This window comes from Hoplias malabaricus, chromosome 17 (genome assembly GCF_029633855.1).
Source record: "Hoplias malabaricus isolate fHopMal1 chromosome 17, fHopMal1.hap1, whole genome shotgun sequence".
Classification (NCBI taxonomy): Eukaryota; Metazoa; Chordata; class Actinopteri; order Characiformes; family Erythrinidae; genus Hoplias; species Hoplias malabaricus.
The window spans coordinates 13,535,920-13,558,128 of record NC_089816.1 but is presented as its reverse complement, the minus strand read 5'-3'; the positions used below and the strand labels follow the sequence as shown (position 1 = coordinate 13,558,128).

General features: G+C 42.1%; 1 protein-coding gene across 3 annotated transcripts in view; it reads left to right on the top strand.

Moving 5' to 3' along the window:
- immp2l (inner mitochondrial membrane peptidase subunit 2) overlaps positions 1-22,209 on the top strand; it is a 104,541-nt gene that overhangs the window by 35,839 nt on the left and 46,493 nt on the right. Inside the window, exon 4 of one of the 3 annotated variants that reach the window (XM_066649832.1) lies at positions 1,397-1,533. The exons of the other annotated variants lie outside the window; for them this stretch is intronic. Coding sequence (XP_066505929.1) covers positions 1,397-1,454 — 58 coding nt within the window. The 3' untranslated portion in view covers positions 1,455-1,533. Of the gene's footprint in view, positions 1-1,396; positions 1,534-22,209 lie in introns of those variants that run through there. 3 annotated transcript variants of the gene reach the window in all.

Genomic DNA, 22,209 nt, shown 5'->3' with positions numbered 1-22,209 from the left:
GACACTGTTAGGCATTCTTTTTAAAATACAAAGTTGTTGGAGCTCAATATGCTTGAAGAGAACACTACTTATCCAAACCTGTTACTTTAGTTAACAGGAGCCCCCAGTGACTTGTGCTGCATGGAGAGGAAGGACTGTCTTGCCTCCACAGAGGGTGATGACAATAACCACTAGAGACCCTTTATGGCCTGTTTACCTTAACATTGCTTTCATATCTGAATATTAACCTGTATATTGTGGCTGGTTTTCTTTTACACTTTTCACCAGATGAGATCAGAACATACCTTCCTACATAAAAAAGAATGGCTTTGATTGGCAGCTGCTCTACTTGTTCAGCCATACTTCTGAGCAGAGAATGTTATACAGACACCAAAGAGAAGAGTGGACTGGGGGTGGGGGTGGGGTTGTGGCTGGTTTCTCAGACCCAAAATACCTGTCATTCTTTCACCTACAGCGAAAGAGACAAGCAGCGAAATTTGTGAAAAAGTGCAGCCTCTGAACTTGAGAAAAATGACCCACCTGCGTTCAGCCATACGGAAGAAGTGGGGCAGAAGGGGCCTGTCTGGTGTCTTGCTACAGGCACAAGATACAGCACCTTGTCTGACCCATTTTTGGTCAGAATATTTATTTATTTTTTCCCGAAAGCTGCTGTATCCATATGTATCTGGGAAGTACACAGGGCATTGAAGGCACTCCTACACCAGTACATTACCCTGCCAAAAGGGCACCGGCTCCAGGAGATTGCAAATGGTTTCTAGGGCAGGTGTGGGTTCCAACAATGAGGCAGAACAAACCCCATAAAGGCTTCTTTGAAAAGTGCAAAGGATTTATTTCAATCAGAATTCCGCTTGTGTACGTGTATTTAGATACATAAGATGCGCGCATTTTTCATTTGCATTAACTGTGGTCAAAATCCATTTAATATGTTTTGTGCGACTAGTTCACACGTTTTGGGTTTGTTTACCTCTGGATTTTCATATGGTGAAGTTAAATCCCAACCTGATCCAATCACTAAAGGTGCATGTTAATGTGAGGCTGGGTAAGAAGTTCTATTAGGTGGGGGGACATGCGTAGTGGAGGTTGTCTTACACTTACCGTTCATGTCCATTACTTTCTGGGAAGAGGTTTGGCCTTGGCTGTGGGGCATTGCTGCTTGCTTGTTTGCTTTCTCCACTAGTTGCTTTTAAACGGTAACATCAGGCTTTTTGTCTGCTTCAGTCATCAGGTTGTCCATTAGCCGAGCACCTGCGAGAAGTCTTTCTCCGAAAGCAGAAAATAGCCCTTCTGTGTACAGCCTCTGATCTTAAAGCAATCTACACTCTCTCCCTGGCTTGATGTTTGACCACTTTGACTTCTTGTTCCTTGTGGTTTATTTCACCCTTTATCTCTTTTTCAGAGTGCCTGTGACCTGGGGTCAGATGAAGACCACCATTCAGTCATGTACACGGCTCTGATGGAATGGAGAGTACTTTTGGGGGCTGGAGGGACAGCTCATATTTTTTCGCTACATAGGAATGCATTTTATTAAGCCACAGTTGAAGCAGAGTTTCTTTCCACAACATGAGTTTGTGAGGAAAGAGCAGTGGATTTTGTGCATTCATTAATTATCTGTAACCGCTTATCCTTAGCCTACCTGGAATCATTGGGCGCAAGGCGGGAATATACCCTGGAGGGGGCGCCAGTCCTTCACAGGGCAACAAAGACACACAGACACATTTACTCACACCTACAGACACTTTTGAGTCGCCAATCCACCTACCAACGTGTGTTTTTGGACTGTGGGAGGAAACCGGAGCACCCGGAGGAAACCCACGCGGACACGGGGAGAACACACCAACTCCTCACAGACAGTCACACGGAGCGGGAATCGAACCCACAACCTCCAGGCCCCTGGAGCTGTGTGACTGTGACACTACCTGCTGCCCCACCGTGCCGCCCAGATTTTGTGCAGTGAAATAAAATTCCAAATTTTTCATGGATCAGAAAAAAATCTATAAAATAAATACTTAGGCAATCATTAAAATATAGCTGTAGATATAGTTATTCACATTTTATCTATATTTGTTTGTTTATCTTCATGTTATTTTCAGCAATACTTGCTTGGATGTCTAGACATTTCTTGGATTTTTAGCCAGAACTCTGCTGTGTGGAGGGTGTCCATTTACTGGTTATTTTTACTGGGGTATGACTTGGTGCTACAGGTACAAACAGGGTGATTAAACCAATGTACAACTGTATGAACTGCATGTTGCTGACGACAGATGTTCAATTAGTGATCTAGATCTCTGTCCAGGGTAGGAATATTTATTACAGTGCTTGTGGTCATTAAGGCTTTGATAAAGCTCCTGGAAATCAATCATTCATTCACTCATCCACTCATTATCTGTAACCGCTTATCTATTTCAAGGTCATGGTGGGTCCGGAGCCTACCCGGAATCACTGGGCGCAAGGCAGAAATACACCCTGGAGGGGGCGCCAGTCCTTCACAGAGCGACACACACACACACACACACACAGTCACACACACCTACGGACACTTTTGAGTCACCAATCCACCTCCCTCTGCGGGGAGAACACCTCGGAATTCAGCCATTTAATAAATGGATTAGTTTTTCGCTCAACTATTAGTTGTCCTGAAAATGCCCCAACGGTCAAGGATAAAATGTTTTATATGTTTTTGCTTTAAACTGATTTTTACTTGTTGAAATATTCTTTGGGCTGCATTTTCTAATAGTGTATACCCTACATTACATCTTCTGTTAGGTTTCTTTGTCCGGTAGCTATGCCGTTATCTCCAGCCTGCTCTTCCTCCAGCATGGTGTTTTTTGTAGCAAATATAAAGACCTTCAGATAACACTCCTGTTCCTCAAAAAGCAGCATTATCATCTGGAAATGTAAACATTTCTTCTTTTCCAATCTGAAGTGCACAAGTACAGAAAGACCAGTTGATTGACGGGTTCCTCTGTCACATACTGCGAATAGCGGAGAGGCTGCTTTAGAGCTGGAGAAGCTGATGTTATGTGGGAGGAAACCGGAGCACCCGGAGGAAACCCACACAGACACAGGGAGAACACACCACACTTCTCACAGACAGTCACCCGGAGGACACCCACGCAGACACAGGGAGAACACACCACACTCCTCACAGACAGTCACCCAGAGGACACCCACGCAGACACAGGGAGAACACACCACACTCCTCACAGACAGTTACCCGGAGGAAACCCACACAGACACAGGGAGAACACACCACACTTCTCACAGACAGTCACCCGGAGGACACCCACGCAGACACAGGGAGAACACACCACACTTCTCACAGACAGTCACCCGGAGGACACCCACGCAGACACAGGGAGAACACACCACACTCCTCACAGACAGTCACCCAGAGGACACCCACGCAGACACAGGGAGAACACACCACACTCCTCACAGACAGTTACCCGGAGGAAACCCACACAGACACAGGGAGAACACACCACACTTCTCACAGACAGTCACCCGGAGGACACCCACGCAGACACAGGGAGAACACACCACACTTCTCACAGACAGTCACCCGGAGGACACCCACGCAGACACAGGGAGAACACACCACACTCCTCACAGACAGTCACCCAGAAGACACCCACGCAGACACAGGGAGAACACACCACACTCCTCACAGACAGTTACCCGGAGGAAACCCACGCAGACACAGGGAGAACACACCACACTCCTCACAGACAGTCACCCGGAGCGAGAATCGAACCCACAACCTCCAGGCCCCTGGAGCTGTGTGACTGATACTACCTGCTGCGCCACCGTGCCGCCCTAGGTGTGTGTGGACATAGATATTGTAAAAAATGTTACATTTCTGAAATAATTTTTATTGGCCATCCACTCCATGAGAAAATCTATTCCTGTTGGAATAAATGTTTCTCCTCGTCCCTGATTGAATATCAGTTTGTTTGGCGGTGCGTTCTCTGCTTTTTAGATGTGAATCATCTCATGGGATTGGATTGCAACACACTCAGTCACTCACATTTATCAATTCCTCTATGAGGGGCGCTATTTAGTGCTTTACAGTATTGACACTAGCTCTGACACTAACTGCATAGGCAGTAGGCAGCGTTCTAACTGACGTCTGTCGTCATGAGGCAGATTATTGGGATGCCGTAGTTAGAGAGCGTAGGGTAATGGCTTGTTCATGCCCATCAAAATAGACGGGAGTTGTGCTTGTGTAGCATCATGTCATTGCCGTCGTGAGGAAGGGTTCGACCCTGCCTTAAAATTAGGCCAGATTTAAGGTACCTCAGTAAAGGCAGCATTGTAATGGTATCTAAGACTTGGGACATCCTTCGTGTCAGGAGTGCGCACACTATGACGTAAATGCTCTCTACATACACAGCTCACTAGGTTTTGGGACCGATGTATCCTTGTTCTTTAGCAGTTGCTGATCTTAGTGGGGAAAGGACACTTTGTTTTGTAGTTAATCTTAAATTTAAGAAAAATAATAATAATACAAATTTTTTTTACAACTTACAGTTGTCATGACTTCTCTGCATCGGGTGGCATTTCTTTATCCTCATCAACTCCCAAATCAGTCAAACGTTTCAGAGATGGGCTGGTTTTTTTTTGTTTTTAATTTCTATTTTTCCCCCTTTTCTTTGCACCCACAATGGTGGGAAGTATACTGTATGCCTCTCCTTGGGAGATATAATCCATCACAGTAATTTATCTTGGTTTGAGGGTGTAGTGCTCATTAATTTGCCCAGGTACACTGTCTGCTTCTTTGCTGTCATGGAAACATAGCAGCGTGGCTCCTGGACTCTCATGTGGTTTCAGAATTAGCCACAGATTTCTCTCAGATTTGTATCCCCTCTCTTTAACCCTGCGTGTCACTCTTCCTGCAGTTTTTTTCCTCTTATCTAATTAATATTGGGAACAAGGCATTGTGCAGGTGCTTATTAAGGAGATAAAGTCCTGGGTAAACAATAAATATTTTTTTAGAGAAAACACTGAGAGGGAATAATTCTAATTGCTCTGATATTGACATGTTAAGAATTAATTTGCTTCTATGGTTAGGTCTTGCAAATATTTGCCTATGTTTTGGCTCCTAAAATACTCTTCACATGAATAAACATCTCTCATTAGAGTGTGTGGACAAGTTTCATTGCATTGATAAAATTATCACACATTGAATCCATTTTTCATTTTCGTTTTCATAATTGAAGGACATTTCAACATTTTGCATCATTCTGTTTATTTATCTTCAGTTTAAACTTTTGCTTCTGATCAAGGACCAGGGAGCTATACACCAAGCTACTAAGGGTAGACAAGTGTAAATTTTGCATTAACCACAAGGCCAGTGCTGTGGCCAGAATTTTTTAGCTTTGTTTATCATATGCATGTAGTGTTTCCAATTAACTAATAAAATAAAAATAAATAGTCACAGTTAATTTCCACAGCGGGTTTAACATGTTTATGGACCATCGTGTTGACCTACCCCCAGGGGGAACACAAACTAGGGGCTGGTTAAATTATTTGCAATTTTACATTTGAGATTAAACTTTTGTTTCATCTTTTTGGCACAACTTGCACACAGTGGATTTTATGGGGGCAGTGAATTTATTTGTTTTGTAATTAATGTTGTTATTGTGACTGTATGATTAATCTGGCCTGGTGTCTCGTTAAAATGGAAAATATAATTAAACGCCTTCAAGGCAAGTGGACACTCGAGCCGCAGCCTACATTTTTATTGGCTAGAATATGAAATGACATGGGCAAAGAGCAATAGGAAATATCAATCCCTGTGGAAACAGCCTGACAAAATGGATACCCCTGGTCAAATTACATGGTGATCCTTTCCTTGACATCGCAACTTTTTTTTTGTTCATATTTATCACTGGAAAAAAATTAACACCATATTAATCGTGTCCTGACTTTTGCACAGGTCACATGCTCAAATGATTTTTTTCCCAATTAGTCTTAGTACATGATAATATACATGTATCTTTTCAGTGTCTTTCGCCTGGGTGGCTAATAACCATATAATGATTACAGTATTCACATACTAGCACTTTAACTGAGTACTCTATTCACACCACTAATTCCCCAATTATCAAGTGGTGTTCTTTATAGCATAAAAACTGTGGCAAATCTTGATACAACTTGGCATAATTAACACAAATTAGAAAATGGAAATCTGCCAAGAAAGGCACACCCAATAAATGTTGTTATAGTGTTGTGCTTGAAAGTTTGTGAAACCTTTAGACATTATTTTATTTCTTCACAAATTTGACCTAAAACATCACCAGATCTTCAAAAATTGTAAAAGAAAAGCTAATTTGACACGAGACAAAAATATACTTGGTCATTTATTTACTTAGGAAAACAATATTACAGATTGTTAATTGTCAAAAGTATGTACCATTAACTGTACATTTGAGGGTGAGATTAGAGTCAAACACACAGCACCTATTCGCTCTCGGTTGTTTTTGAAGAACAGACAGATATCAAAGACTGGTCTTCACAACATGTTTGTGAATGATTTCTGTGAGTAAAAGAGTTTGGACTGTAGACTGTGATTGAGAAAATTCAAAACCATGGATACCGCCCCAGGAGCCGAACAGACCAAAAGCAATGTGTAAATCACTGCAAAGTCACAAAGGAACTGAGGGTAATGTCTGTGTAACTGAAAGCCTCTCCCTCATTGGCTCTCTAATGTTAGTTTGAGTTCACTATCAGAAGGACACTGAACAACAGTGGTGAAACATGGTGGTGGTAGTATCATGGTTTGAGCCTGTTCAAATGAGTCACGGTAAAGGTTCACATGCTGTAACGCTGAAACATGTTCCTGAGTCAGTAAAAGACCAAGTATAATATTTTTGCTTCATTTTAAAAATGAGATTCTTTTTATCTGTGTGTAAAACTGATCATTTTTAGTCATATTTAAGCAGAACTATAGAACATTTCTAAAGCCTTGAACTAACTTTCAAGCAACGGCTGTGAATAAGGACTGTGTGTGTTGTACATATCTGGAGAAGTGATTAGTTTATACTGCACAAGGAGAGGCAGAGGTAACATCACAAATTAATGTACTGGTGGCAACATGTTAGGAATGTGAGAAAATTACTTTTTTAAAAATTAATTTTTCTTCATGGCCTTGTCTGCTGTGCTGTTCCTCCTGCCTCTCACTCTGGAACATTGTTTTCTAGTGTGGACTTTTTTTAAATAAAAAGTAGAGCCATACGTTCTCTAGTGTTTATGCTGGGAGATGGTGAATAGTAAGAAGTTCTACTGCAGTTCTGTAGGGAATACTACACTTCATATTTCTGTTTACCTGTACCTGTTACTCCTACACAATTTCCTTCATTTAATTCTGTTCCTGAGGATATTTTCGGGCTTTTCCACCCACATACATGTCTGTTCAGAAGTTTGGATGCCCCTAGTCAAATTGTGTGACTTTTTCTAAGTGAAAAACAAGTTAAAGGGGACATACCCCACCCCTTTTCCACAAGTGAACACAGTTCTGAGCTCTTAATATATTGTCTGTGGCTTTGCTTTAGGCCGAAAATACACAAAGATCACACACCACAGCAGCATTCTCCTCATCTTAACAGCTCAGTTCAGAGCTCACAGTTTCTGCACTTGTTTCTTTAAATGCTAATGAGCCGCAGCTCACCTATATGCAAGCACACCTTGGTTTTCTCCATATTTAATCAGTGCTCTTATTTCTCTGCACTCACTCCCCCTCCACCCCCCACGTATAACCTCGTCGTTGTACGCTCACATAAACACGTGATTGGAGAGACTCAGATGAGGACGTGGGACAACTCTCAAGTCTCTGCACTTGAAGTCAGAAGCGGACCAAAACAGCTCGTTTCATTCCATTTTTGGTGGAATTGTTTTGCAGTGTGTTTTGGTCAGAGCTCCAGATCCCCAAATTAATGTATGCACACTTTAAAAACACAGAAAAATGTATGTATTTTGAATATGTGTTTATTTTATTATTATTATTATATTATTAAATGTATTTAAAACAAAATTTCCCCTTTAAAACAAACTTCAAAGAGGGGGGGGGGCGTTAACTTTTATAAAATGCGTATAAGATGAAACTCATCAAAGCTTCATTCATCTACACTCCCATGAGAACTCCTCTGGCTTTTACAAATGCTTTAAAACAAAAGTGAAACGCCTCTTGTTGGGCAGAAAAGTCATGTATAGGAGGCCATTTAAGTGTGTGTTTTTCTTGTGCATGTGTGGACAGATTTGTCATTGAAAAAAGAATAGACTTGGTGAGGAGCAGGATGTGTGTAACGTGTCAGTGCATACGCCATGCGTTTATAAAACTGCGATTTCCTGCAGTTCATATTTGCTGAAATGTCAAATGGCAGTGAAAATCTTCACAAAATGGTGGGCCATCAGTAATAATTGACACCGATTTCTGTTCAGAAAGCATTAAGGGTCAGCATGCACTTAGAGCAGTGGACAGAACTGCATGTAACATGCTGCGCTTCATAAAATATTAAAATAATTCACTTTAAGAAGTAGCAGGCTGGGGTCTGTCAGCAGAAACAGTAATGTTCAAGTAGCTGAGAGACCCTCAGCACAGCGGACGTGTTTTTAGGGGATACAGAACACGGCTGTTTTAATGTAGGAAGAGATGTATAATGCAGTTACTTTTAATAAAAGTGCTTTGTACTTTTCTGAAAGACCTTTTTAACCTTTTTAAAAGTATATTTATCAAAGAAATGACAAAATCTTAAAAATAGGAGATGAGACCCTAGTTTTCCTTTTAGTGCTTTACTGTTGAGAATGTCTGTGTGGGGCTTTTCTAGCAGGGACCAAGAAAACACAACATGGTCGTACAGCTTCTTTCACGTGACACAGGAAGTGAAATCAAATGAACGCAGTCTGAAAAACACTTTTTTAAACAATAAGTGAATAGAGTGCACGTTGCTTTTAGCCAATCAGGAGAAAGAAGCAGCACTTTGTCTGCTTCTGGTTCATTGGCAGTAGACTTTTTATCCAATTTCCTCAACAATAGAGGAACATCCACACAACAATAAATCCCCCACCCATATATTATGTGTTTCTAATAAAATTATTAAATTAAAGCAATGAACACGCAGAGTGCAAGATTTTAACATTTCTTTTTGTTTAATGGAACACTGAGTAGTTTGATAATAAAGAGAACAGACTGTCATTGCTACTCCAGGCTCAGCACTGCAGAAGCTGCACTATGTAACACATTGGAGGAGGGTAGGAAATATGTTAGGTGAGGTGTTTTTTTAATTCTTTGTTTATGCTCTTAGTATCCACCATATCTCTGTATTATTTGTTTTAATTGGTTCTATCTCTTAAAATACGACAAGGTTCTGTAAACCTCTACTTGTTTGTTGAATTTGACAAATTAGAAAATATTGAACATTAATGTTTTTTGTTTTGTTTTGTTTTTACACCTTCCCCCAATATGTTAAGTACATAAGCAGCAAATATTGTGTTCACAACTTAACACCATCTTCTGGCCAAGGACACGCAGCCTGTGTTCTAATGCCGCCTTCTCTAATCCCTAATGGAGTGTCTTCCTGAAGGATCTCAGGGTCTCTGAATGCCTTCACCACTTAGAAAGACCTTTTTTGGTCAGAGCCAGAGCTAGAGGTTTGTAATGTTTTCTCATTAAATGGCCTTTACACTGTCGCTCCATCATTACCAGCGTTCTCATTATTTCACTCCTGAATGCCACTCGATCTGCATTAAAGCCCCCAGAAGGGTGTCCTTCCCCTCAGCTCTTCACACACACACAGTTTTAGCTCCGGCTCTGATTCACTCACTGTCATTTCTATAGTCTCTCCACAGGTGTGCAGTTGCCAAGGAGACTTGTGTTCAAGGCTGGTCCTCCTACATACGCACGCTTCTCTGGGCCAGATTGGCCGCCAGCGTGCCGCACTGTTATGAAACCTGCTTTCAGCCCTTTCTCTGCCTCTACAAACCACTCCATGCAAAATCTTTACACGTTATCAACTCCAAGAGTTTAATTCAGAAGTGTTATTTATTTATTTATTTATTTAAACTCCATATCCTTTCCCTTTTGTTCAATTTCTTATTCTTGGCCAGTGTTTATTAACATGACTCATGATCGGTGAATATTTCAGAAACACTGTTAAAAATAGGCAGCCGTATATCTTTGGAGTGAAATATAGAAGAACCCTATAACTGCTTGGTTAAAAAAAAAAAAAAAGTAGGCTATTGAAAACAAAATAATTTTACCTTCCCGGGCGGCTGAAAATATATTGTGTTAAATGTGGGCGTTATTAGTCTGTGCATTACTGCTGTTCCAGAGAGCATTTGGTGTTCCATGGGAGGCCTGTGGTTAAAATAACATAAGGATCAAATAACAGCTGCTTTCTCCGCTGTCTAAACGGCCCTGTTCAGGACGGCCGCTTACAGCTCCTGTTCCTTTAAATGAGAACGATCCTCAGATCAGTTCAGTGCGAGAGCCCAGGAGTGAGGTACAGGGAGCAGAAACTCTGGTTCTAACCGTTTTTAGTTCTCTTTATTCTCTGCTCTGGTTTTCCCTGATAATTAATCAGTACACTTATTTTCCTGCACTTGTGTCTCGCTTGGTTTTACCTCTTCTTTACACTCTCACATAAACCCTGGTCCAACGCTGTGAGGTAGCGACTCAGACCAGGAGGCAACTCTGAAGTAACAAATTTTATCCCATGTTTTCAGAGTTCATATTCAGTAGTTTGCTAAGGTTTCCTCCCACAGTCCAAAAACACACGTTGGTAGGTGGATTGGAGACAAAAGTGTCTTCAAAAGACTGGTGACACCTCCAGGGTGTGTTCCTACCTTGGGCCCAGTGGTTCTGGGTGGGCTCTTTGTACACTCTTTGTTCATTTAGTGATTATAATGTACCATTACTCTCTGCCCCCCACCCACCTCCCTTCTGACAGTGCACAGTGTGGTTGTTAGGCTCCAGATCCCCAAATTATTTTAGTAAAATAATTCACTGAAGTAATTATTTTTCATAATACGTCCTCTAATATACACTGCATGGCCAACTGTGAACACCTGCTCCTCACACACTTTTAAAGATCTGTTGCTCTTTGGGGCACTACCAGCCTCTAGTCTTCTGAGAAGGCCTTACACTAGATTTTCTTTCCCAACACTTTGATGACGATGTTGGGGCATTACTGAGGGTAGACCCTGAGGCTGAATTATTCATTGGGAACAATAAAAGCCACCTTTAGCAAGCTGAGCATTCTCCACAAGGGGGAGCTGTCCTGAAAATTTTGGTGAAACCCTTTAACAAGACACAGTATCACAATGTGAGGTTGTGATATGATATTTTTTGTAATATCTTTCAGACCTGATAGTCCTGGTTAAAATGAGCTTCCTGGGATGGTGATCAAATATTGTTAGTAGCGCTGACTGCACTCACAGTGGAATGATGCGATGGGCAGTCTATCACACATCTCTCACACACACACAAACACACACTCTGACACAAGCTGCCACATCATGTCGTTGTGGCTTTTCCGACAAACAGAGACATCTTCCTGACAACGCAGACATCCCTGCGTCTGGAGATGGCCTTCATTTGACCAGAACCCGTTCTCCCCTTTCTCTCTACACCCCTTCACCACCCATCTTTCTTGTCCTGCTCCTTGCACACTTGAACTCAACACAGCCATCCCTCCACCTGACGCAGTCATCCCTCCACCTGAAGATCATCTGCATCTCACTCGCTAAAACCTTATTGGCTGAAGACGATCTCTGAACACCTGAACCAAGAAAGCACTCAACCTGCTTCTGAAGAACAGCTCCCCTCGTACTCGAACTAAACACAGCCAAACCCTCAATTGGGGCGAACCTAATCCCACCATCGCTGAGCCCAATAAAGACATCCCCCCACCTGGAGATTACCTGCTTCCTCCTCACCTAAACCCAACCATCACCTGCTCCCGTCACACCTGAGCCCAGTGCAGTGATCTTGTTTCTGGAGAATGGCAGCCCCCCCCCATACCTGGAGATCACCAGCCTCCCACTCGTCTGAACCCAATCCGGTCACTCTGCCTGCTGGAGAACTCTTTCCTTTTTATAAGCCAGGACTTTCCTGGTGGATATTTCCGCCGCCCTCGTTCCCGGGCGTAGGCCGCATGATCTGATTGGCTGTCAGGCTTCAGTGCGCTTTTCTGCTTTTGAGATGCTCAAGGCTGCAGTTTCTTTTAATGTGGAAGAAGCAGGTCTGCCTGCTTGGGTTTATATGAGAATAAATTAAATATCTCAAGGACGGCGTACTGCTGCTACATCAGGGTGATATCACAGTCACACTTTGAATCACAAAAATTTACCCTCTCTTTCTCACACACACACAGATTTACTGATGTTGTGAAGGCCATTAAAGGCTAAAGGAAATGTCACAGACTCTGTATCTGCCTCCTGAAGTTTACAGTCACCCTGATTGTGTCTGTTTCATTTCCTTCCCAGAGAAGGAACGCTGGACAGAATGCAGGAACATTAATTAATGGGCTCTTTGACTCTCTTTGCTGCTGTGTAAGAGCCTCTGCTCTTTTGGGAAGCCTTTACTCTGGATGCAGCACCATTCTTCCCCTGTCTAAACATCCCTGATAATAACTGTTTGTTTCATCTCTTCTTCCTTCAAATGAGAACAAGCCACAGCTCAGTTTAGCAATGAGCATCCAGGAGTAAGGTGCAAAGAGCCAAAGCACTCGAGTTTAGCCATTTTTGCTAATTCAAGTTGGATCAAAGAAAACATTCATTCATTCATTCATTATCTGTAAGCGCTTATCCTATTCAGGGTCGCGGTGGGTCCAGAACCTACCTGGAATCATTGGGTGCAAGGCGGGAATACACTATGGAGGGGGCGCCAGTCCTTCACAGGGCAACTAACACACACATTCACTCACACCTACGGACACTTTTGAGTCGCCAATCCACCTACCAACGTGTGTGTTTGGACTGTGGGAGGAAACCGGAGCACCCGGAGGAATCCCACGTGGACACAGGGAGAACACACCAACTCCTCACAGACAGTCACCCGGAGGAATCCCACGCGGACACGGGGAGAACACACCAACTCCTCACAGACAGTCACCCGGAGAGGGAATCGAACCCACAACCTCCAGGTCCCTGGAGCTGTGTTACTGCGACACTACCTGCTGCGCCACCGTGCCGCCTCAAATAAAACAAATGGCCGGTTATTTGAAATGATAAACATAAAGCACACATCACAAAAATATCAGTTGTTTTCAGACCAGGGCAGTCCAGAAACAACTGACTAGGTGGTCTTGTTTCACAGTTTGTGGGTTGGTAGGAGCTCCAGATTCCCACATTAATGTGCACATGCACTAAACCAGTGATTTATTTATTTATTTATTTTTTTACATTTTCATAAATGTCCCAATATCTAGAATTTTAAACACACAGCAATTGTTACATTTTAAGATTAAAACAAAAATAACCAGTGTAAGAACAGTCCAGTGGAACACAGGCTTTCCTTCACTCCTCACTGTTTAGCCCTGCTGTGTTTGTTGCGGGTGTGTGTGTTGTGTGAGGACCTTCTTTAGACTTTAGATGAGGTATTTACTCTGAGCCTGGACAGATTAGGTGGGGTCTAGCAGACCTGGGGCTGTAATTAAACCCTGTGAGAAATCATGGCCGACTCCGAGGCTGCCTCTGCTTCCCACGGCTAGGCGGCAAAGCGCTGCATTTCAGCAGGGCAGCGGCAGGGCTTAGCACTCGCTCTGAGGTACGATTAATCTCTCGGCAGCAGTGGGCTGAGAGATCCTACATCCTCGCCTTCCTTTGAAGCTGTTATGTTGTGTGTTAAATATCTCATACACATTTCATTTTAACGCTGCTACTGCAAAACTGACGCAGGAGTCCATTCTCTCCAAGTACTTGTGAATTTGCTTCTCCCAGCAGTGTTTTCAGCTGCTTTTGTTAGTGCTAAAACTGACAGAAACAATCATGAGGTGCGGAAGCTGATGACAAAACGACTCCTGAGAAAGTTCCACTCTTTTCGTACGTTTTGTTATAATCCAGTGCCTCTGCAGTGGTCCACACTTTACTAAGGGACAGGCTTAAACGGGTAGTTCATAACGCTAATGTCGCTATCCCAAAGACGTTCACCACGGTAGTGAAGTGTCTACACAAGGACACTACCTGCTCAAAAGTTTGTGGACAGCTGCTCGTCTAACACTGCTTCTGAAATGAAGGATATTAGGTGTACAAAGGTTTTAAAGCATTTTTTGTGTAACGCGAAATTACAGTTCAGCATTTAAATTTAAAAATAAATAAGATTCACAATCTCTAACATTGAAATCACCTTTAAAACATCTGAACCAAAACACACACACTTCTGGATAAAATATTATCCCCAAGAACAGAACAAATCTATCACATGCTTCTGCATTTTTTTCTTTGATGTCACTCATAACAAATGAGCAAAAAATGGCAAAAGAGAATGTTTCAATTTTTAATTACAGTTATACTTTACAGGAACACGTATTTGAACACCTAATAGATTGTAATTTCAGCTGCAGTAAGAACTTCTGCTCTTCTAGGAAGACTAGATGGTGGAACTTTTCTGTGAGGATTTGATTGATGCCTGTACTTGGGAGTTGTGGCAGCGATGAAGGAATGAAGTGACATCACAAAGCGGCACTGTTTTCCAAACAGGTTTCTCAGGCACTGAATGGATAACAGTTTTGTAAATCATGTTCTTTAAGTCACAAATGACACTGAATTGCAGAAGCCTCCTTTAACAGAAAATCAATCAGATTCCTCCACAGCTGACATTACTTGTCATATTAATAATAAATGTAAAAATAATGTTGTTTGGGTTTTATTATCTTGGAGTAAGTTTATGTTGACATCCTTTGTTGTGAAAGACATCCAGCCGAGCTCTAGGTCATTTGTTAAAGAGTAAACAGGAAAATGGTTCATCTTCTAAAGTGCCCCTGAGAAGCTACAGTAGACCTGGTTATCCAGACACTACAGTTGCATGGAAGCGTGCTAATTGGTGGCTACTAGCTTCCTCTCATGATCACCCACACCGTTCGTTTGAGCAGTGTTACTTTCCCTCTGTGATTTATGTGCTGCTTTGTTGTGTCCTGCTGCTCTGATTTAAACGAATGATATTTCTTTGGCCACAGACTGTGGGAACTGTCATTTGAAATTATTCCACTCTTTCTTTTCCCACTTTTTCCCTTTTTGTTTTGGACACGCTTTGTTGCTGAAGTATTTGAATCAGGCCACATTCACAATACGAGTGTGTCCTGTTAAAAATAGCCCAGCACTTAAGCTAATTGTCTGAATTGTTCAGGCTGTTGAGTGTTGCACTCTGCGTGTCTGATCAGCTCTGCAACAACACGCTGGAAAAGTAACGTCCCCTGTTGTGGTGAAGGAACATTTACAGAACTGGTGTTAGTTGTTCATTTTCAGTGACTGGACTGAAAACAGATGACTCCTTCCAACATGGAGGCCTGGGTCCAAATGGAGCCAAGAACATGTCGCTGACAAATGCTGCAATTACGTATTGTTAGCAGTGCAGCTGTCTCTAATCCTTACAGCTGTCGCTATAGTTACAGTACAGCTGTCTCTAGTTACAGTACGACTTATAGTACAGCTGTCTCGAAAAGCACAGCAATGTTTACTCATTGCGTATTCACATGGGGTTTTTTTTTGTTTGTTTGTTTTGTTTTTAGTTCTTTGGACTGAACACGGCTCCGTGCCCCATTTTTTGTTCTTGTTGCATGTTCAGCGTTCGCTGGAGATTGTTGCTGGCCTTTGAGCCAAGGAGTGTTTGAACCTCTTCAGAAAGCCTCAGCAGGGTGTTACGAGTTGTCTCCACGAGTCGGACAAAAACAAATGTGAAAGCTGTTGTAAATTCAGAGATTTTACAAGCGGTGAATTTGTGCTAGAGCTCTGCATTTCTTGGTGATTGACAGGCCTCTCTGGCCAGTCAGTGCTCTGCAGGGTTTACACGTCACTATTTAGTACCTGCCCTGCTCGGAAGCGTAAGTGAACAGGGAGTGAGAAAGTACCTGGTTCCAGGGACCAGGACCAGAATTGGACACTGGAAAAGCCGAAGTTCAGTCAAGTAGGTTCCATGCAGTGGAAAAACACCTTTATATTCTTCCAGTACAGCGAGCCTTTCTTATTGTTTCCGTACAGTGAGCTGTCCACAATCAGCACTGCATGTTACTGAATAGTGAACTGTCCGTGGTGCTGAAAATTAGCTTCTTATACACTGCTGTTATTGTGGAGCTCTCAGTGCATGTTGTTCCACTCTACAACCACCTACACTGTGGAAGCTGAGAACAGGCTAGGACACTGAGGGCTGTGTGTGGGGGTGGGGGCTTTTTCAGTGAAAGAAGGGGGCTAAACTTTTACAACACTGTGGAAAAACTTCTAGAGTCATGGAGAATATTCGAGGTCATTATGAATAAGAGGAGAACATTCTGCCAAAGTGTGAACAAAGCCAGTAGTCTAGAGCGGTGTGGATATAGGGAATATTTTAGAATGTTGTGAATATAGAAGCAGGCTCTAGAACAGTGTAAATAAATGACGATATTCTAATAAATAAAATGCCAGTGTTAATTTGGGAATCTGAAATGTCCCCTTTAAGAAGCTGCTCTGTCCATTTGAATTCTTTTGGCAGTGTGTCTGTGACGGTTTCTCAATCCAGTCTGTAGTGTACATGTATGAGACCCTGCACTTCACCTCGGAGCTGAGAGGAAAACTAAGACTCCTGCACTTCTCCCTCCTTCCGCATCAGGAGTTCCTCTTCATTCCTCGCGGTTCCGTGCCAATCCCTGGTCACTTTGCTGTGCTGAGATCCTTTAATCTGAGTAAGCGTTTAGGAGCAGGGATGTAGTGGAGCTGCCCTTTCGAAAGTTTGAGAAATAAATAACAATGGGCTCAGTTTGGCGAGGTGGGGCAGGGTGGGTATGTGAGGGGGGGGGATGGTTCTGAATGCAGGAAGCCAGACCATGAAAAGGAAGTGCAGCTGCTGAAGTGTTTTGTTGCTCTTCGTGCGTTTGATGTCCCGGAACATCGTACATTCTTTGAATTCGTCAGAAAGCAGGGAGTTCCTGACAAAACATTTCAAAGACGAAAAGTGTGAGACAGTCTCACTATAGTTTTGTAGACAGACAATATCATGTTTATTTTCTGTCGTTTGCAGGAGTGTGCAGATTAGGTGTGTGTGTGTGTGTGTGTGTGTGTGTTCTCTAATGACATGTTTATGTTGATTTTCTAATAGAATATTTAGTTACCACTTCCTCTCAAGAGAACACACATTTTTCACAGAACTGCTGCTCGTCTACAAAACCTCACCCATTATCCACCACCCACCTATTATCACAGCTGCTCTGTGGGGGTCCTGACCGGGAGAATGGTGGTTGACAAAGTATGCAGAGCAACAGGCCGACCACAGTCTCTAGATCTACAAAGTGTTTCTGTCTGGTCAGTGGAGCTGGACAGGGAGATCTTCGAGATCAGTAAAATGTTAACTCATATGTAATCTTGGAAAACAAGGTCTGTAAATGCTGTGGCATCATTTATATATTGTACATTTAGGAGATATATGGGGTTCTTTGGACAGTGATGATTTGAATGTACCCTCCTGAGATTAATTAAAAATATATTTCATCAAAACGTGACATCAGACCAACTTTGGCGAATAAATGCAAACACTTTTTGTCCACCTCAGACGTCCCTCCCCGATGTTGACCTTAATGAGCTTTGTGCTGTGGAGGGTTAAATTTAGCGCGGTATTCTGTGGCTCTAGTCTCTTTCGGAGCAGAGCGGGGTGAGGATGGGGGACACTAAAGCCGTAACACACTTTGTTTCTGCCTAATTAAGAGCACCACAGTTGACGTATGTCTGCTGAAGCCTCCCGCTGTAATGAAGCGCTCCTGTGATAAATGTGTGTTCAGAGCCTGTGGGCCTCCGTTCCACAACTAAACTTAATTTATCGGAAGTCTAGAAAACCACCTTACTGTTGTCCAGCTGCGTCCCTGTTCAGCTTCTGACCAGACCCAAGTCCATTCAGTTGTTACACTGAAAATCTGGAACCAAAATCTAATCCCCTCCCCCCACACCTTGTGCTGAAACTAATGCTGCCTGTTTTCTGAGATGGTCCTGTGTGGTTCTAAAGCTTTAACATTGTGATGTTTCTCTACCTTCATTCAGAACTGAAGCCCTCGGCTCCTACGCTGCCTGCATTCGTGAATGTCCATCTCTCTTACAGAGGGTACGGCAGAACAATTCCCAATTTCTGTAAGACTTTCTGTTCAGAACGATCAGAATATATGTTTAGAATCGCAAATTGTAATATTAATAGTAAACCTATATGTTCACTAGTAAAATAACGGGGCTTCAATTTAATATTTTAAATGTTCTTCACAATAAAATAAGCATTTAAACTAGTGATGCACGATATATTGGTGGCCGATTATTTGCCGATTATGTGGATATTTCTAAAGTTATTGTTATCGGTCTGATATTGGAATTTTAGCTGATGTTACACCAATAACTTGCCGCCTTTTTGTGCTTGAATATGCACCAATGCCTGTAAATATACAACTATGTCTGCCGTGTGGACATTTTTCACAGTGTCTGAGATTACATTTCTCTGTGGTATAAACTAATTGACAATATCAGCGACGCTCAGTAACACACACACAGACAGCGGAGTAAAAACACACACACACACAAACAGCAGATTAAATGCCAGAAAGATACACTCAACCACCACAGTGCAGGAACTCTTCTTATAAAAAACACATGAAAATAGATGAAATACGATGATAAACGATTACAAACACTCATTCAAACACTGTCTCTCCCTCCCTCACTCGCTCTGAGCCTCTTTGTGCTGCTCTCTCCCTCGCTCTCCAAAACAAACCCGGCGCTGCAGTAATTAGCGCCCCTCTAGAAACCATTCATGCCGAACCCGCAGTAAATCTTTAACAAAAGTATAAAGGACTACACTTAATAAACTTAAAAAATGAAATTAAAAAGTACAGGAATGTGCAAATGTCCTATGACCACCCATAATTACTCCAATGTGAATTTACTTTAATTACAAAAAGATAAAATTATCGGTTATTATCGGTATCGGCGACTCCAAGGTGCTAATTATCGGTTATTGTATCGGCCCAAAAAACCTTAAAAATCGGTGCATCCCTAATTTGAACTCTAACATTATTAGATTCATATCTATCATCTTAAAAATGATTCATATATTCATACTCGTTGTATTCCTACTCAACAGGCAAAAATATATTGTAACACTTTTTTTTTAATCTCATTTTACACAAAGCGCTAATGCAAATAACCTTCTCTATCTGTTCTGAACTGTTACTGTCTTTATTCTGTATATGAAAAAACCAAGCTGTAAATTCATCTCTCTGCTTCAAACAAAACAGCAATAAGACTTCACTGAGTGAATATGTACAATCTGCTCTGACACTTACCTGCCCTCCATTCCCAGTATCTGCTCTACACCACATCTGTGGCCTCTGGATGTTTTTTTTTTTCCTCTAGCTCACGTGGGGATATTAATTTCGACATTTGTTTTAATTCTCAGTTGAATAGCTGCTTTGTGACAGCATCAGGTTGTGAAAAGCACTATTTGACTGGAACATCTCTGAATGAGCTCGGCGGAACCGCAGCACCGTCAACACGGATTACAAAGTGATAGGAAACACTAGAAACACATGCTGTAATTTCCCGTCCCTTTTCACTGTCACTAGAACAAGTGAAACGGAAGACCATCACAATCTCTGAACAGACCACTGGCCCCACACTGGTCTTTAAGAGGATAAATGAATGTTAAAGGCTTTTAGACGTGGAGTTGTGATTTCTACTGCATTGCTTTATCAAACACCAGTTGAGCTGAGCTGTCTGCTCACAGTCCTGCCTTGTTCTGATTTGACTTGATTTTCAAGCAAAGTACATGTTTTACAAGAGTTGTTCTGAGAGTGTTTACTTGAAGGCATTGGTATGGATATGACATTCTTCCCAGTGTTTCAGTAAACGAGCTGTTCGTCTGAAACAGGACACCGGGACTGAAGTGACATCAACTCGGTCCACTTCCATCGACATGTATTTGTATGAGGCTTTATTTAACCACTCTTTGTTACAAAGCAGATTTACTGAAGCATGAATCCTAGCCCCGAGCATAGCCGTAAGCAACAGTGGTGAGGAGCTCTGCCTCAGAACAAGTGGAAGAACCACTGAGAGGAACCAGGACTCAAAGGTCATCCTCCTGTGGTTAGCACTGGTTCACCTTGCCCAGTGCCCACATCAGACACAGCTATAGAGCCTCCAGCATTGGGTTTTGGAGCAGTTCAGCTGTGTTCTAGTGAAAGAGCAGTCATTTTGAGAAGATTATTAGAGTTGTTTGTGATTAATCTTCCAACATCAGGACCCAATGTGGCTGAATGCTATCAAATCCATACAGCAATTTTCCAGTATCTGAAGAGATGGGAGGCAGCTCCGCAAAACATTGTGCAAATCAGTGTTTACAAACCTTGGCCACCGAAAATCTGCCAAGAACTGAATTCAACATGACATCAACATCAAACAATATTAATATTTTTAAACTAACTTCAACAGTGCATGCAATGGACTGATGGCAGTGCCCTGTAATGACCATCAGTCAGTGACAGATGCTGTAAATAATGTATATTAAAATATTGATAAAATCATAGCATTGTTATTTAAACATTTTATATATAGAAGTGTCGTCCAGCCCTAGGCACACCCTAATTCTGATGCTTCGTTGTTGTATGCTCCAAGTGGACATAGGCACTATACCAAGAGGCCCACAGAATCGCATCCTGACCCCTGAGCAAGGCACTTAACGCTCGTTTCAGGGTCCTGCACTTGAAAAGCGCACCTGTGGAGCCGCCCGCTCTGTGGCCCTGATGGGATTAAATAGAGGTTATAAAAAGGATGACAGGCAGAGGGTATTGATTGATAGAGATAATGTTTATCTGATGTCTTGATGGCCTACCTGTAGGGCCTTTAAATGTCCTTGGTGATAAAAGCCAAGCTAACGATCACTCCCTCCTCCCCCACCCCCACCCCCCTGTCCTCGTGCTCCTACAGCTGAGCACACAGGGCGCTCTCCTACTCACGAGCAGGGAGCCTTCAGAGGAAGCAGGGTGGTGGGGCTGGATGAGAGAATATATTTATTTTAAAAGATCAATATTTGCAAACTGTAAAAATACTAGTGGTGCTCATGTAGAACTCCCGACAGTTTCTTTTCTTATTTGATCTTGTGCTCAGTGACCGACAGTGCTGTTGAAAAGTCAGGAACCAGCTTTATTTCATTATTTATTCATTCCCAACTCCAAATAGTCTTTAAGCAAACTTACATTTTTCAGTGTCAGTAAAACGGTGATTCCCTGTAATCGTTCGTTCTCATCAGGGCTGCGGAGCTTTTGAAGCCTAAATTGGAATAACTGGGCACGAGGCAGGAACACCAGCCCGTCGGGGGCACCTCTCACCTGTTTATGGGAGGAAACCAACACTCAGACTCCTCACAGACTTGAGGCAGGGATTGAACACACAAACACAGGACCCTGCGCTTGTGTGACAGTGGCACTAAATATAGGTGTTTATTTCTAGGTATTTGTCTAGAAGATACATAGAACACAATATATATATATATATATATATATATATATATATATATATATATATATATATATATTCTATATTATTCTTTTCCGGAGATTATTATTAATTCATTTATTTATTATTTTTAAAAAATAAATCTGAAAAAAATCTCAAAACAATTAGATACTGTCTCAAAATAATGAGATAGTATCTCAAAACATTTAAATAGAAACACATCCCACATCCCTAATGAAACGTTCAGAAAGTGCACTGTATATTATTAACTGTGGTTTTAGATTTGTACCTTTACATTAATGGAATTTGGCAGACATTCTTATCCAGAGTTAGATTAATGTATCATTAGGTGTCTGACCCAAGGACGGGTATAGTGTAGCATGTACCCTGATGGGGAAGTCTGCCGTGCGGAGGGCAACAGGAGCAGTGTTGCCCGCTATAGCTCATGCGCACACAACCATGCCAGTAACAAATGGATGTTAAGTGAGGTTAAATATCTGTTTAATAAAAACACGGTTTACTACTTTATTTTACAGTGTC